Source organism: Thamnophis elegans, chromosome 6 (genome assembly GCF_009769535.1).
Source record: "Thamnophis elegans isolate rThaEle1 chromosome 6, rThaEle1.pri, whole genome shotgun sequence".
Classification (NCBI taxonomy): Eukaryota; Metazoa; Chordata; class Lepidosauria; order Squamata; family Colubridae; genus Thamnophis; species Thamnophis elegans.
In genome coordinates this window covers 85,713,076-85,726,928 of record NC_045546.1, presented here as the reverse complement: position 1 = coordinate 85,726,928, position 13,853 = coordinate 85,713,076, and the positions used below count along the sequence as shown (strand labels likewise).

The following is a 13,853-nucleotide window of genomic DNA, read 5'->3' as shown; positions in this document are numbered from 1 at the left end:
GCCAGAATAGGTTATGGCAAATGGCAGGGGTAGGCGGTAATTCAAGCCAATGCCCGCTTGAATTATGGTTACTCAAAACTGATTAGGATGCTGCTTATTTTTGTAATTACAATTCACCCCCCCAGACACATCTTGGGAAAAATTATTGAAGTTGATTTACTTTTTCTAGTCAAAACACAGCTAAAACTATACAGTCTCTTACAAGGTGGGTGTACCAAACAGTCTTCATAGTGAACCTTAAGAATTCTACCACTGCGCCGAGGTGGCGCAGTGGTTAAATGCAGCACTGCAGGCCACTTCAGCTGACTGCAGTTCTGCAGTTTGGCTGTTCAAATCTCACCGGCTCAGGGTTGACTCAGCCTTCCATCCTTCCGAGGTGGGTGAAATGAGGACCCGGATTGTTGTTGGGGGCAATATGCTGACTCTGTAAACCGCTTAGAGAGGGCTGAAAGCCCTATGAAGCGGTATATAAGTCTAACTATTGCTATTGCTATCTATTTGCGGGGACGGGGAAACACACACACATACACACACATGTACACACACACACACACACACACACACACACATATCCTCTAAATATATTGGACTGCATTGCTAATTTACTTTCTCTTTAGTATTTTACTTATCTATTTGCAAATAATTATTAGTATTCACTTAGGTCTATACTTCAAACACCCTTGAATGAAATTGCACTTAGCATTACTACTTTGTTTCTTCACTTTTTTTTTCTTTGACCTGCCAAGAAGTGTTGTATTGTGGCTGGTTCGGTACTTGATGAAAACCTAATGGTATTCAAAGATATGTTCTCCAGTTTCTTTCACCTAAAATACACTTTCTTTTATCACCGTTTTAGAATTTCTCGGGTGATTTTTTTGGGGGGGTTAATCTTCATATTGAGAAGTACTCAAAGATGCTGCACTGTGTTACTTTTTTATTTCGGCTCTTACACATCAGTCATTCTGCAACCTCTCTGTGCTTCCTGAACCAAAAGAGGTCCTCTTGGAATAGGCAGAAAACTTGTTTTCAGTTTTTAACTTTTCAAAAGAAGGATTTGGCTCTGTCTGAAAGACTCAGATTTTATGGATCAGCAGATTTTTGATATTTTCTTTCAAGTTGCAGTAACCCCTCTCTTTCTTTTTTCCATCTCACTCCTATGAGGCCAAGAGAGTGTGTATTGGCCTTCTTATTTGCCAATAGATGCATAGTAGTCACCAGCTATAATAGCCTGAAAGAAAGAGCCGAGGTGGCGCAGTGGTTAGAGTGCTGTACTGCAGCCACTTCAGCTGGCTGTCATCTGCAGCTCGGCGGTTCAAATCTCACCGGCTCAAGGTTGACTCAGCCTTCCATCCTTCCGAGGTGGATAAAATGAGGACCCAGATTGTGGGGGCGATATGCTGACTCTGTAAACCGCTTAGAGAGGGCCGAAAGCCCTATGAAGCGGTATATAAGTCTAACTGCTATTGCTATAAAGCACAGACCAGGCTGTCGTGAGCTTCTCATCAATTAGCTAGAAAAAGTTTGGGAGAGGCAGGATGGTGTTTCATGATCACTGCATAAGTAAGGAAGGCACTAAGAGTCTTTCAGTCAACTCCAGAGGCCTTTCTTGGAAATTTCCTTTTCTTTTTAGGTATGTTGAACAATGCAATGATTAGTGGTGGTGGGGAAATGGGTCTACAGAATATTGTTTCATCACAACACAATTTGAAATGCTGGGAAAACAAGTTTTTAAACTTTCCAACAGGATTAGCAGACTATATTTAGTGCAAGTTTGTTTTTGGAAGCGTCCATTTGAAAGCAGTGACTCTGTAGTTAAATAGAAACCTGATGCTCTTGGATTTAAATCTATAACTTTCCTAGGCCTCACTCATTTAAAAGCAATTCACATGTTTCTTGGTCAAAGCTATTCATACCAGGGGTCTTAATCAGATGTTTTTTTTTTTTTAAAAAAAAACATTTTTCTGATTCTTCTTCTTTGCAGCTTCAGTCCACCTACGCATTCCAGAATCTTCTGCAGTTGGCTCTGCCATTGGAAGCATTAAAGCCTCTGATGCTGACATTGGGAGAAATGCAGAGCTTGAATACCGAATTATTGATGGTGATGGAAGAGACATGTTTGATGTTGAAACACAAAAAGAGACACAGGAAGGCATTATAACAGTACGAAAGGTGCATATTTTTCAATACGTTGCATTGTGTGCTTGGAACTACTAACCATTCAGTCCTTGCAAAAATAAAATAAAAATAAAAAAACACCATGAAAATACCCACAAGTTGGTATTGTAATTCACACTCCTCCTTACATAGAACAATTTGGTGCATGTATTGTTAACACTACGTGTTAACAATATTATGAATAAAAAGCAACAACTAAAACTTTTTTTTTCCTTTGGTGGTTATTTATATTTATTTTTGTAACATATTGATTAGGAAGGGAGGAAGACTTATGATTTGTTTGTTAAAATGGGATACTTTATATAGTTGAAAAAAATATTGGGATATTGTTTGGAAATCTTCCTAGTGGTATATGATTTCAGCAGAATGACCAACTATACAATAACATGGGAAAAGATTTTACAAAAAATAAGATGATCTGGTTTTTGAAAAAAAACAAACAATAATTGTGGATGAGTGTCTAGAAGTTCTGCCAAAATATTTGGTATATAGAAGTATACAGCATTGAGATTATGTGCCTCTCAGTTATAATAACTTGATTTAATTATACAATTCAAATTAATTTGGAATCCATAAAAAACAAAGGCAATTAAAATGCACAAAAACAGGCAGCACGGATTAAAACAATTAAAACAAATAGTGCAAAGAATATAACATATAATACAACGGAGACTCATCCAATATATCACACTTAACCCTAGCTTTGTGAACAGAGACAGATTTTCAAGGCTTTCCAGAATCTCAGAAGAGTGGGGAGCATCCAAATATTTGGAGGGGGGGTGTTGTTCCAGAGTATGGGGGCCATGAAAGAAAAGGCACACTTCCTGATTCCTGTAAGATGCAGAATTCAATTGAAAGGAACTGGAGCTCCTCACTCATCCAAACCTACCTAATAGGCCAAAACAATTGGAGATAGATTTGAATTGCATCTGGAAACTTCCTAACAACCAGTGCAGCCTAAGCAGGGGATATTGTGAAGTGCGCATTATTGCTTGCTCCACTGCATTTTGTACCAGCTGTGGTTTATGAATGATCTTCAAGGGCAGCCTCATGTAGAGGCATCGCAACAGTCCATTCATGAGGTACCCATGGCATAAATGATCACAAGAAGGAATGCAACGTTTTCTAAATATTTATCCATTTCCATCACAGATTGATCCCTACAAAGGTGTAATTTAAGAAATGTGGCCCACATCTCCCTCTCCCCCCAAAAAATTGATGCCACTTTGCATTTTTATCGAGCAATGATGTATCGACCAAACAGCGGTGATGTTTATCTTTGTGTTTGTTTATGTTTATTGGTCTTGTAATGCTGCCCACTCCCGAAGGACTCCGGGCGGCTTACAATAAACAAGGGAAGGGGATAAATAAACAAAACAACACTTTAAAAATATTCACAGTTTCCGTGGGGCTGGATGTTTCACAAGCCGCCCGGCCTGCTGGAGCAGCCAGGACTTAACGGCTTTGCGGAAGGCCGGGAGGGTAGTAAGGGTCCAGATCTCCACGGGGAGGTCGTTCCAAAGGGCCGGAGCTGCGACAGAGAAGACTCTCCCCCAGGGAGTCGCCAGCTGACACTGGCTGGCAGATGGAATCCGTAGAAGACCTAACCTGTGAGATCTAATCGGTCTATGGGAGGTAATCGGCAGGAGGCGGTCTCTCAGGTACCCAGGTCCGATGCCATGTAGGGCTGATGAAAAAGTCACCAAATGATCTTCAGAAGAACTTGGCCTTTGCATCTTCTTTAAAGTCTTCAGAGAAGGACATTAAATTAATTACTACTTAACCAGCAGACATTAGAATCTTAGCTTAGTAGCCAGCTGGAACATCAAATGCAAAACGTTTAGGGAAATCCTCTGGCTTCTTAAAGGATATATGTTGATTGTTTGTTCAACGCCAAGCAATTACAAAAGTATTTCAAACAGGTCAACTGGATTTATATTGGATGACTTTTTTGGCATCCAATCAGATGTCTTCTTTGATGGCTACTTTTCAATCCCTAGAACTCACATTACTGCTCTGCAGTGTGTAACCCTACGCAATTCTAAAATCTTGATTTATTTGAGATATATTAATTACAATGCAGGATAAAAATGTCCTAGAAAATAACATTAAAATGACAAGGAGGAGAGTCTCAAGATAATATTGAAAGCAATATTTATTTCCAATATAATATTACTTCTGAGTAAATGAGAAGATTTAAGCACATTGTTCCCCCTTTTGTGTGTTTTATTTATGTTTAAACAGACTCAAAGGTATTCACCAAAGAGATTCTCGGTTCATTTTTTGACTATACTTTGTCATCCCTTAAAAGTCAAAATGATAAAATAGATTTTTTTTCTGTAATATATACAGTAAAACCACATAGACAGGTCCATTTAGATGCATAAAACATATAAATTATAACCCCAAGCTTTATTATCTTTTCATTTTTAAAAAGTGATTAATTGCGCTTATGTATTTTATATTTTTTTTAAAAAAAATTATTACAAAATTCATTGTATACTAAATCTGTTAAGTAAGGGATTTGTCACCTGAAACAAGTCTGAACTTTGTCTTTATTTAAAGACACATTCATTGTACTTTGGAGACTGAAATCAGTTTTGGTATAATTTGTTCTTTGAAACTATGTAACTGTATTCATTATTCCTTCCTGTCATGATAAAAGTTGCATTGGCTCCATTATTAAAAGTAGTGGTTTACTGACTGCATAATATAACTTGGAATATAAAATGTCTACTTTATAAATAAATAAAAAAGTATAATAAGAAAATGTAAGAAGTTACAATAGTTTCTGGCCTTAAATGAATGGAAACAGTCCTTTGATATACTATTCACACTTTTTTTTTTACCATGTGCCATTTTGATACCTGAAATGCTTCTGTGTCATTGTGTTAATAACTGTATTTTTATATCCATTTATTTTTAATACAGCCATTGGATTATGAGAATCGAAGGCTATATACTTTGAAAGTAGAGGCAGAAAATCTGTATGTTGACCCACGCTTTTATTACCTCGGACCTTTTAAAGATACAACCACCGTGAAAATATCTGTGGAAGATGTGGATGAGCCTCCTATATTTAGCAGATCTTCGTATCTTTTTGAAATACATGAAGATATTGAGGTGGGCACCATCATAGGCACAGTCATGGCACGAGATCCAGATTCTGCTGCAGGCCCAATAAGGTAATTGCCAGAATCCAAAACATTACAGTTTATAGGAAGATGAGTTATTTGTATCAATAGTTAAGTTCATACTTTTGTTGTGAGTGACAAAATGTACAGAAAGTGGAGCATCATTTTCCTATCACCAGTTTAATTTGAGCCATGTGAGATAATCTTCTACAGGTAAATTGTAGCCTTGCCCAAGTAAGTGTCTCCAAACAATACTGACAGTTCCCCATATTGCCAAACAATATGCATAATGAGGGATAAGAAATAATTTTGTTCCATTTGACGTTCTTAGATCTGTTGTCTCACTCTATCTGCAAAATATCAGTTTGTGAAAGGCTGATATACCGAGCATAACTTTAATGCCAAATAGTGTGACAATAAGTTAATTTTCCCCGCTTGCTTGCTTTTAATAGAGGTTCATTAATAAACTGAAAAAGGGCATTAATAAATGGAGGAAAATTGCCAGAAATTCCCATTTGAAATATAACCTTTAATTTTAATGTGAAATTTGCCATTGTCTACCTGAAGTTTCATTGGTTTAATTGATTTTCATTGCAATTGGCCAATACCAAATACGAAAGTTCCCAAGTTGTTGGCAAATAATATCATTGTCTGAAATCTCATACTGAATATTATATTTTTATAGTAGTACCTGATGTTTAAATATAATCAATAATATAATGAATAATTAAATATAATTTTCCAGTCCTAAAATATGAAAAAGAAAAATAGCACAGCTCTAATATTAAGTCTAAATATAAAATCCTCAATGAATAGTTGCATAATAATTTTACATCAGCTCCATGTTTTGAATTTCTTCAAAGCCCGTTTGACATGAGATTATTTAACCCAACAGCTTTATTGCTATCTTACTTGACAATACAGTAAAACTTCATGGTCATTTCTGGAGAAAAGGTATCCATAAAACCAGAATGTCCAAATCTACATAATTGACCTAATTTATATCAAGTGTATAATTATAATCACATTAGTGGATTTTATCAATTGTCTGGAGAGAGGGTTTAGAATTAATGAACTTGTCCATTATTTTCAAGGGTGAAGTACGACAAATGTTTATGCAAAGCCTTTAAATAGTGTTCCTTTAAATCAAAATTTCATAATCCAACAGCTGTGATTTACCATATTTTCAGAGTATAAGATACACCTTAGATATTGGAGAGGAAAATAGGGGGAAAAATTGTGCCTTCCAGGTATTCATCTGGGTCGCATCCTTAGTCTGGTTGGCTTCAGCACATAAATTTGCTAGTTTTGAGAGTGCATGCTTTTTATCCCCTGGACTATGTATTCAAAATGAGGCCACACTGATTAATAGCAATAGCAGTTAGACTTATATACCGCTTCATAGGGCTTTCAGCCCTCTCTAAGCGGTTTACAGAGTCAGCATATCGCCCCCACAGTCTGGGTCCTCATTTCACCCACCTCGGAAGGATGGAAGGCTGAGTCAACCTTGAGCCGGTGAGATTAGAACCGCTGAGCTGCAGATAACAGTCAGCTGAAGTGGCCTGCAGTGCTGCACCCTAACCACTGCGCCACCTCGGCTCTTGTTAACAATCACTTACAATCATTACAAACAATCATTATTGAGGGCAAGTGAGAAGTCTATTTGGACCAACAAAGAGTACGCTTTCCTATCTAAACTCTATCTGAGATCATCAACTAGCATGATCAGTGCTATTTCTATTCTGGAAACTTGCAGGAGTAATACTAGCAATACTAGAGAAAAGTTGAAGGGCATTCAAAGAAGATGGGCACAATTTGCAAAAGAATGTGTTGCATTGGAGAGAAGTAGATTTTCCGTTCCTTGAGAAATTGTTTTTTGAAGCACAGACTCCATTTTGTTTCATCTTTACTCTTCCAAGCCTCACTTAGATGTACCGGCATCCAAAGGGATGAGTATGCTGCAGTAAAAATATTCAAAGCTTTTTTTTTCAGCCCTAATGAGGCACTAACATTGGAGTGAGGAACAATGAGAAAAGCAGGCAAAGTGGGGAAGAACACTTTACTCATTGGCGCCTCAAAAGGGTGAAAAAAAAAAAAACCTTTGAAAAAGTTATGTTCGGAGTATAAGACACACCCAAATTTCCAGCCCCTTTTTTTTGGGGGGGGGGAGTGTATCTTATACTCTGAAAAATGTGGTAGTAATGAAAGCTGATGGGCTCTGCCAAAACTTGAGCTCTCTAAAGCTGTCAACGACTGTCCAGACATTTTGTATAGTTGTAGAATAACAAATGGTAGTCCAGCATCAGTTAATGAAATACATGGATAAATTAAAGAAAAGTTGGATGAATCATTACATGCAAAACTGGGAAAGACTGAGCTTATATCATTCCAAAGGCAATTTATGACGGAGGATAAACCCATGTCATTAAACCAAAAAAGAGCAGAGGTGGCACAGTGGTTTAGAGTGCAGTATTGCAGGCCACTTCAGCTGACTGTTATCTGCAGTTCAGCGGTTCTAATCTCACCGGCTCAAGGTTGACTCAGCCTTCCATCCTTCCGAGGTGGGTGAAATGAGGACCCAGACTGTGGGGGTGATATGCTGACTCTGTAAACCGCTTAGAGAGGGCTGAAAGCCCTATGAAGCGGCATATAAGTCTAACTGCTATTGCTATTGCTAAAATACGAAGTCAAGCACTACTCATAAATCCATGCTAGCATAATATTTTTTTTGTTAATTTGGAAGTCCCTCATATAAATGTTCCCAATCCCCATGAGGATATTCTTTCATAATCTAAAGATTATGTCAACCATTACTGGAGATGGGCAAAATAACTGTCCATCTAGTTTGTTAGATCTTTAAAAAAAGGAAGTTTAAATAAAAAATAAGCAATGTAGTTTAAGAACGATATGTTTAGATATTTCTGCATACTTCAAAATTTCCAGAGATTTAAAAAAAAATATTTTGTCAGGAAATATCTCAAAACATTAGTGTCAGTTCCAGTGCATTTTTCTGTGTAATCTCACAACAGATTCTTAGAACTATGGTAAGATTTAAACTTTTACAAAATGCTCTGTAGGTAAAGAATGAATAGAAATAGTGATCATACTGAAAGGCAAAGCTGTCTAAGCATTTTAGGCAATTTGCAGTGATAAAAGGTGTGTTTCAGTGTAGGAGCGCCATTGGGTTTCATTAGAGCTTTCTAATTATTATTATTTTTTTAACGAACAGAGGTAATAAGGCTAATAAAGGTAAATTACTGTATTTTTCAGAGGGGAGCAAAAGTTGCTATTTGCCAATTAAATTACAATAAGTGATTATTATGCTTCCTGCCAAAACTGTCTTTTTAGTGGAATAGAACAGCACTTGATGCAACAAAACTGTTCTTATGAAAAGGAGAGATTAAATATAAGCTCTCTGGAACAATGATTATATATATTTAGGTTAGCCCCATGTATGTATTCAACATTAGCAAATCATGCAGTAATTACCTTTTATGCTGATATACCTCATTGCTACCTTGTGTTTCACAGTTAAGAGGCATTGAAAAGGCTGCCTGCATGATGTTGCTGATATGAATGTTCTCTATGTGTTACTGGAAATGTATTAAAGAAATGTATAAAAGAGAAAGTTCTCAGTAGAAATGGCACATATGAACTATAGCATTTCAGGTCATCCAGAACCAACTTTTAAGTTTTGCTCCATTTGCCAGCATCACAGATGCTTTCATGCATCCAGCTCTGAACTCCTTTGACAATACTGTCTATGAAACAGAGCAATGGAAAATCCATAGCATTGTGACCATCTACTGAATGCCCCTCATTATGAGCTGAACATCAGGAAGATTTTTGGTGTGGTGCAAACCTATCCTTGCTGTCACATCTAGTTCTAACCATTGCAGCTTAAGCTTTATGCATATTAGAATGGATACAAGCATCTTCCTATTCAGTCTGATTGGCCGAACTCTCAGTTCTAAATATGTTTAAGTCTAGAAATGCCAGTTATCTCTGATTAATTTTTATTGTCACCAACTGTAACATTGTCGCTGTTGTAATTATTACATCTTGAGTTAAACAACTTCGTGAACTGTTGCTTTCTTAAGAGCTCAGCATTTGAAAGAAGGCAACATATGGTGGGGTCTGGGAAGGGGGCAGGTGTTGAAATCATCAAGATGGGCAAATTTTGCCATGATGCAAGCATATTGAATATGTATGCATTGTTGCCACTCATATAAAGGGTGTGAGACTTGCATCTCAATACTATCTATCTCTTGCTGATTTTAATGCTTTTTAGAAGCTGCTGGCAACTATGTCACTACTCGCAATTAGAATATAAGATTATATGTGGTATAAATGTACATCTCAACATAAAGTTCTTTTTCTTCCTACCAATCGTTAGGTTTTCCTTGGATCGCCACACTGATCTTGATAGAATATTCAACATACATTCAGGAAATGGATCTATCTATACTTCTAAGATGCTTGACCGAGAAATATCACAGTGGCACAACCTTAGTGTAATAGCAGCAGAAATCAGTAAGTCCATTACTATCAGTGTATATATTTTAATTATTGTGTCTAGTGAAATGTATCTTGGTTATGTAATACAGATAGTCCTTGATGTGCAAGCACAATTGAGACCAAAATTTCTGCAAAACATGTATTAAGTGAATTGTGCCCCCATTTTATGATGTTGTTAAGTGAATCACTGTACTTGTTAAAGTAGTGCCATGGTTGTTAAGTGAATCTGGCTTATCCGTTGACTTTGCTTGCCAGAAGGTAGCAAAATGGGACACTGCAACCATAATAAATGTAGATCAGTTGGCAAGTATCGAAATGTAAATGATGTAGGGCATGCTATAATGCTCATAAGTGTGAAAAATGGACATAAGCCACTTTTCCCAATACCGTTGCAACTTCAAACAGTCACTAGGTTAACTGTTGTAAGTCGAGGGCCACGTGATTGGTTTTGTGGTCCTCCAGCAAAATATGTGTGTGTGACCGTCTAGCCTTTCCTAATTCAGCACAATTCAGATATGTGAATTGTGAATTCAATGCATACTTCCCTGGTTAGCCATGTAGCCATAATGTCAAACAAAAACAAGATAAACTATTAGCATTTCTTTTGGAAATGTTAACTTCTGAATCATCCCCACTTGTAATCCTACAATGGCATGGCTGCAATTTATATTAGGAAGGGATTTTATTCAGCACCATAGTAATAAGGAGGATTTCGTCACACTGATGAGTATATAGTGTTTCTTTATCAAAATAGCTATTTGCAGCATCTCTCCAATAACAGTTCTGTTTTTGGAGAGATACAGGTTGATAGATGGAAGAGTATAATTCAAAATTAGCTAAACTTAGTTAAATCCATTGGTAATAGGTATAGTTAAATAAAAATTGATAATGATAGTAATGTATACAATGTTGAGTTGTTATGATAAGTAATAATTGGATATGAGAAGGGAAGGTTAGAAATATTTTTGGACTATCTATAAATATTATTAATAACAATAATAATTATCATAAAAAACAAAACTATATACAGTTAAATTTTAACTAATGGGGAAAATGCTATGATATAGGATATAGTTAAATAAAGAAAGGATAATGATAATAAATTATATACATGGAGGATTAGAAAACTTTGGTATTAAATATTATGGATGTTTAGCTGAAACAGGATATGAGGACTTAATGTTAATGGAGGATTTTATAAATAAGTAAATGAAATGCCAGCATGTGGTTATGGATTGAATCTTGGTATATTTAAGGATGAAGGATGTTTAAATAACTGTAGTCAAATAAAAGTGGAGGTATGAGGATGTTAATATAGTAAATATTTGAATTAAGATATTTGAATTAACATGGATTATATTTGATGACGGTGGAAGAAATGCACAAAAGCTTTTTCTAACCAGCTGATATACTTTTTGCAATATATGTTTGTTTTGGAAATAAATAAATAAATAAATAATGATTAAAAATAGCTATTTTGTAGGGTGTGAAATCATTAGCAATTTTCCCTATTTACGGCTATCTTAATATGTGATATCAAAGGTTATGCTGCTTGGTGATGTAGAGAGGAATTTGGAAACTAGAAAGTTTGGATAGGCTGGAAAGGGAAATTAAACAAGAATATAGTTGTGTTCTTATCCAATTGCCCTTTACTTTATTGGAGCTAATTAAAAATAATATCCTAACCAGATGTGTCCTGGAATAACTTATAATAATGTCATTCTAAGAAATCTGTAATATCAAATATATTTTTCATTGAAACTGGAAGAAGCGAAGTGTCCTTTATGCTTCTTCCCATCTTTCCAAGTCTCAAAAGAAACTGTTTCCTTCTAATTTGTTGGGCTTCTTCGTTTCACCCAAAATAGAGGGTGGGAGGTGGGCACTAAGATGCTTCTTGCTCTGTTTTAAACTGCCAGAAACTTGAAAATAGTAGATTTAAAATGTTGGCCCTATCCATTTATTTGAGATTGATGCCACTTTGGCCTTCAGGGTTGAAAAAAAATAAATTCTGGTCACTAAACTATTATCCACCACTACTTTATATTTGTTTTTTTTTTCCTTTGAAAGGGCATAGAAAATAAGCAGTAAGTTTTGTGTCTTCTGTCCATAACAGAGCACAGACTGGGTGCAAAGAGATTGTTAGAAATGTCTTCAGACTGAAAATGTGTTTATCCTTTAAAGAAATCTTTAAAGTAAAATGTAGTATATTTGTGGACATCCTGGTTACGGACTACAAATCCATTTTTAAACAACGTTGCCTATTTCCCCTGCTTTGACAGACAATCCCAAAGAGACAACCCGTGTCTCTGTGTACGTACGAATATTGGATGTGAACGACAATGCACCACAATTTGCTGTATTCTATGACACTTTTGTGTGTGAAAATGCAAGAGCAGGACAAGTAAGTCAATTATGCACATGCATTGAACTCTCTAGTTTTGTTTTAGGAACAGGAAAAATAAAAGATTTCATCTCACAATAATTTGGAAATACGATATGAAAGTGGAAAAATGTCTGTCAATAAATCAGAATCCAGTTTTGTATAGATGTTCTTTCTAGCAATGCTAACACAACCTTTTTTTTATTCTCACCAAACACTTTGTGTTCTTCAAACTTATTTTTTTCCCCTCAACTTCTTTTTGTTTGGTTCTTTTCTCCCAGAAATACAATAATTTTGTATCATATCTTTGTCGGAAAAAAAGTATGCTATAAACTATTTCTTGTAATCAGTTTGTGTGTGCGTGTGTATATGTGTATATGATTTTCCCCCTTACACAGCTCAGTCTTCTGTTGATATGTATCAAAGCATCACCGACTGCATTTCTTTCTGCAAATGCTATTTTCATCCCAGTCAAAAGAATAAAAAGTTGTTAGTTTTTTTCTTAAAAAAAGAACATATGTTTTCCTTCACCTACAGATGTATATAGAATACTGAACACCGATAAAGAATAGTTTCGATATAGTAAAAAGCAAAACACCAAGCTCAGAATTCTGCCAGAAATTTCCTTTTGAGACAAGGGAAAACCAGTTGTTGTAACAGTAAAAACCTGCCCTTTTCCCTTAATTCCAATGTGTGGGCGAAGTTATGAGAACAAAGCAACTTTGGAAAGTTGACTCTGAGTGAACAGATTACAAGAGGAAAGGAGAAACCAAATAATCACCATCAGAAAAAAATAATAGAAATCAAAAACTGGATTCATTAAAGGAGAAGATTTGGGATACCCTCCCCCGCCTCTAAATCAGACCATGAGTAGTTACTAGTTTAGTTTTACTATAAGAATGGGGAACCTGGTTTACGGAATTGCTGTTGATATCAATAATTGTTAGGGGGTGGAGGCTAAAACCTATGAAGAACGGTTGCAGGAAATTGGGTGTGTCTAATCTTTTGAAAAGAAGGACTAGGTGTGACATGATAGCAGTGTCCCAATATTTGAGAGGCTGCCACAAAGAAAAAGGGGTCAGCTTATTTTTCGAAGCACCAGAAGGCAAAACAAGAGACAATGGATGGAAACTAATCAAGGACAGAAGCAAGCTAGAATTTAGGAGATAATTTCCTAACAGCGATCCTAACAATTAACCAGTGGGACTGCTTTTCCTTCAGAGGTTGTGGTCACCCCATCATTGGAGGTTTTTAAGAAGAGACTAGACAGTCACTTCTCTGGAATTATATAGAGTCTCTTGCTTGAGCAGGGGATTAGACTAGAAGACCTCCAAGGTCCCTTCCAACTGTGTTAGTCTTCTCTGCTTTCATAAAATTAGGAAGCACAATTGATTGTGATTGTTGCTGGGCAAATCTTAGATCAAGGGAGCGGGAAAGAAAAGATCAAGGACTAGGTTGTGGCAGAAACTTTTGAAAAGTAGACATTGTATAAATATAGACATTGAGGATATTTCCAGAGATCTGCCTGGAATTACCTGGAACATTATAAAAGGAACACATTATGAAGCCGCTGCAATTAGCCAAAGTAAAGAAATCAGATTTTTTTTTAATATGGTACCCAGAGTTATATTAAACAAATAATTTAC

At 36.1% G+C, this 13,853-nt stretch overlaps 1 protein-coding gene across 1 annotated transcript in view; it reads left to right on the top strand.

Annotated features, from left to right (window-relative positions):
• LOC116510351 (cadherin-10-like) overlaps positions 1 to 13,853 on the top strand; it is an 89,077-nt gene that overhangs the window by 62,374 nt on the left and 12,850 nt on the right. Inside the window, exons 5-8 of the mRNA XM_032219867.1 lie at positions 1,982 to 2,169; positions 5,107 to 5,360; positions 9,706 to 9,842; positions 12,107 to 12,228. Of these exons, the coding sequence (XP_032075758.1) occupies positions 1,982 to 2,169; positions 5,107 to 5,360; positions 9,706 to 9,842; positions 12,107 to 12,228 (701 nt within the window). The remainder of the gene's footprint in view (positions 1 to 1,981; positions 2,170 to 5,106; positions 5,361 to 9,705; positions 9,843 to 12,106; positions 12,229 to 13,853) is intronic.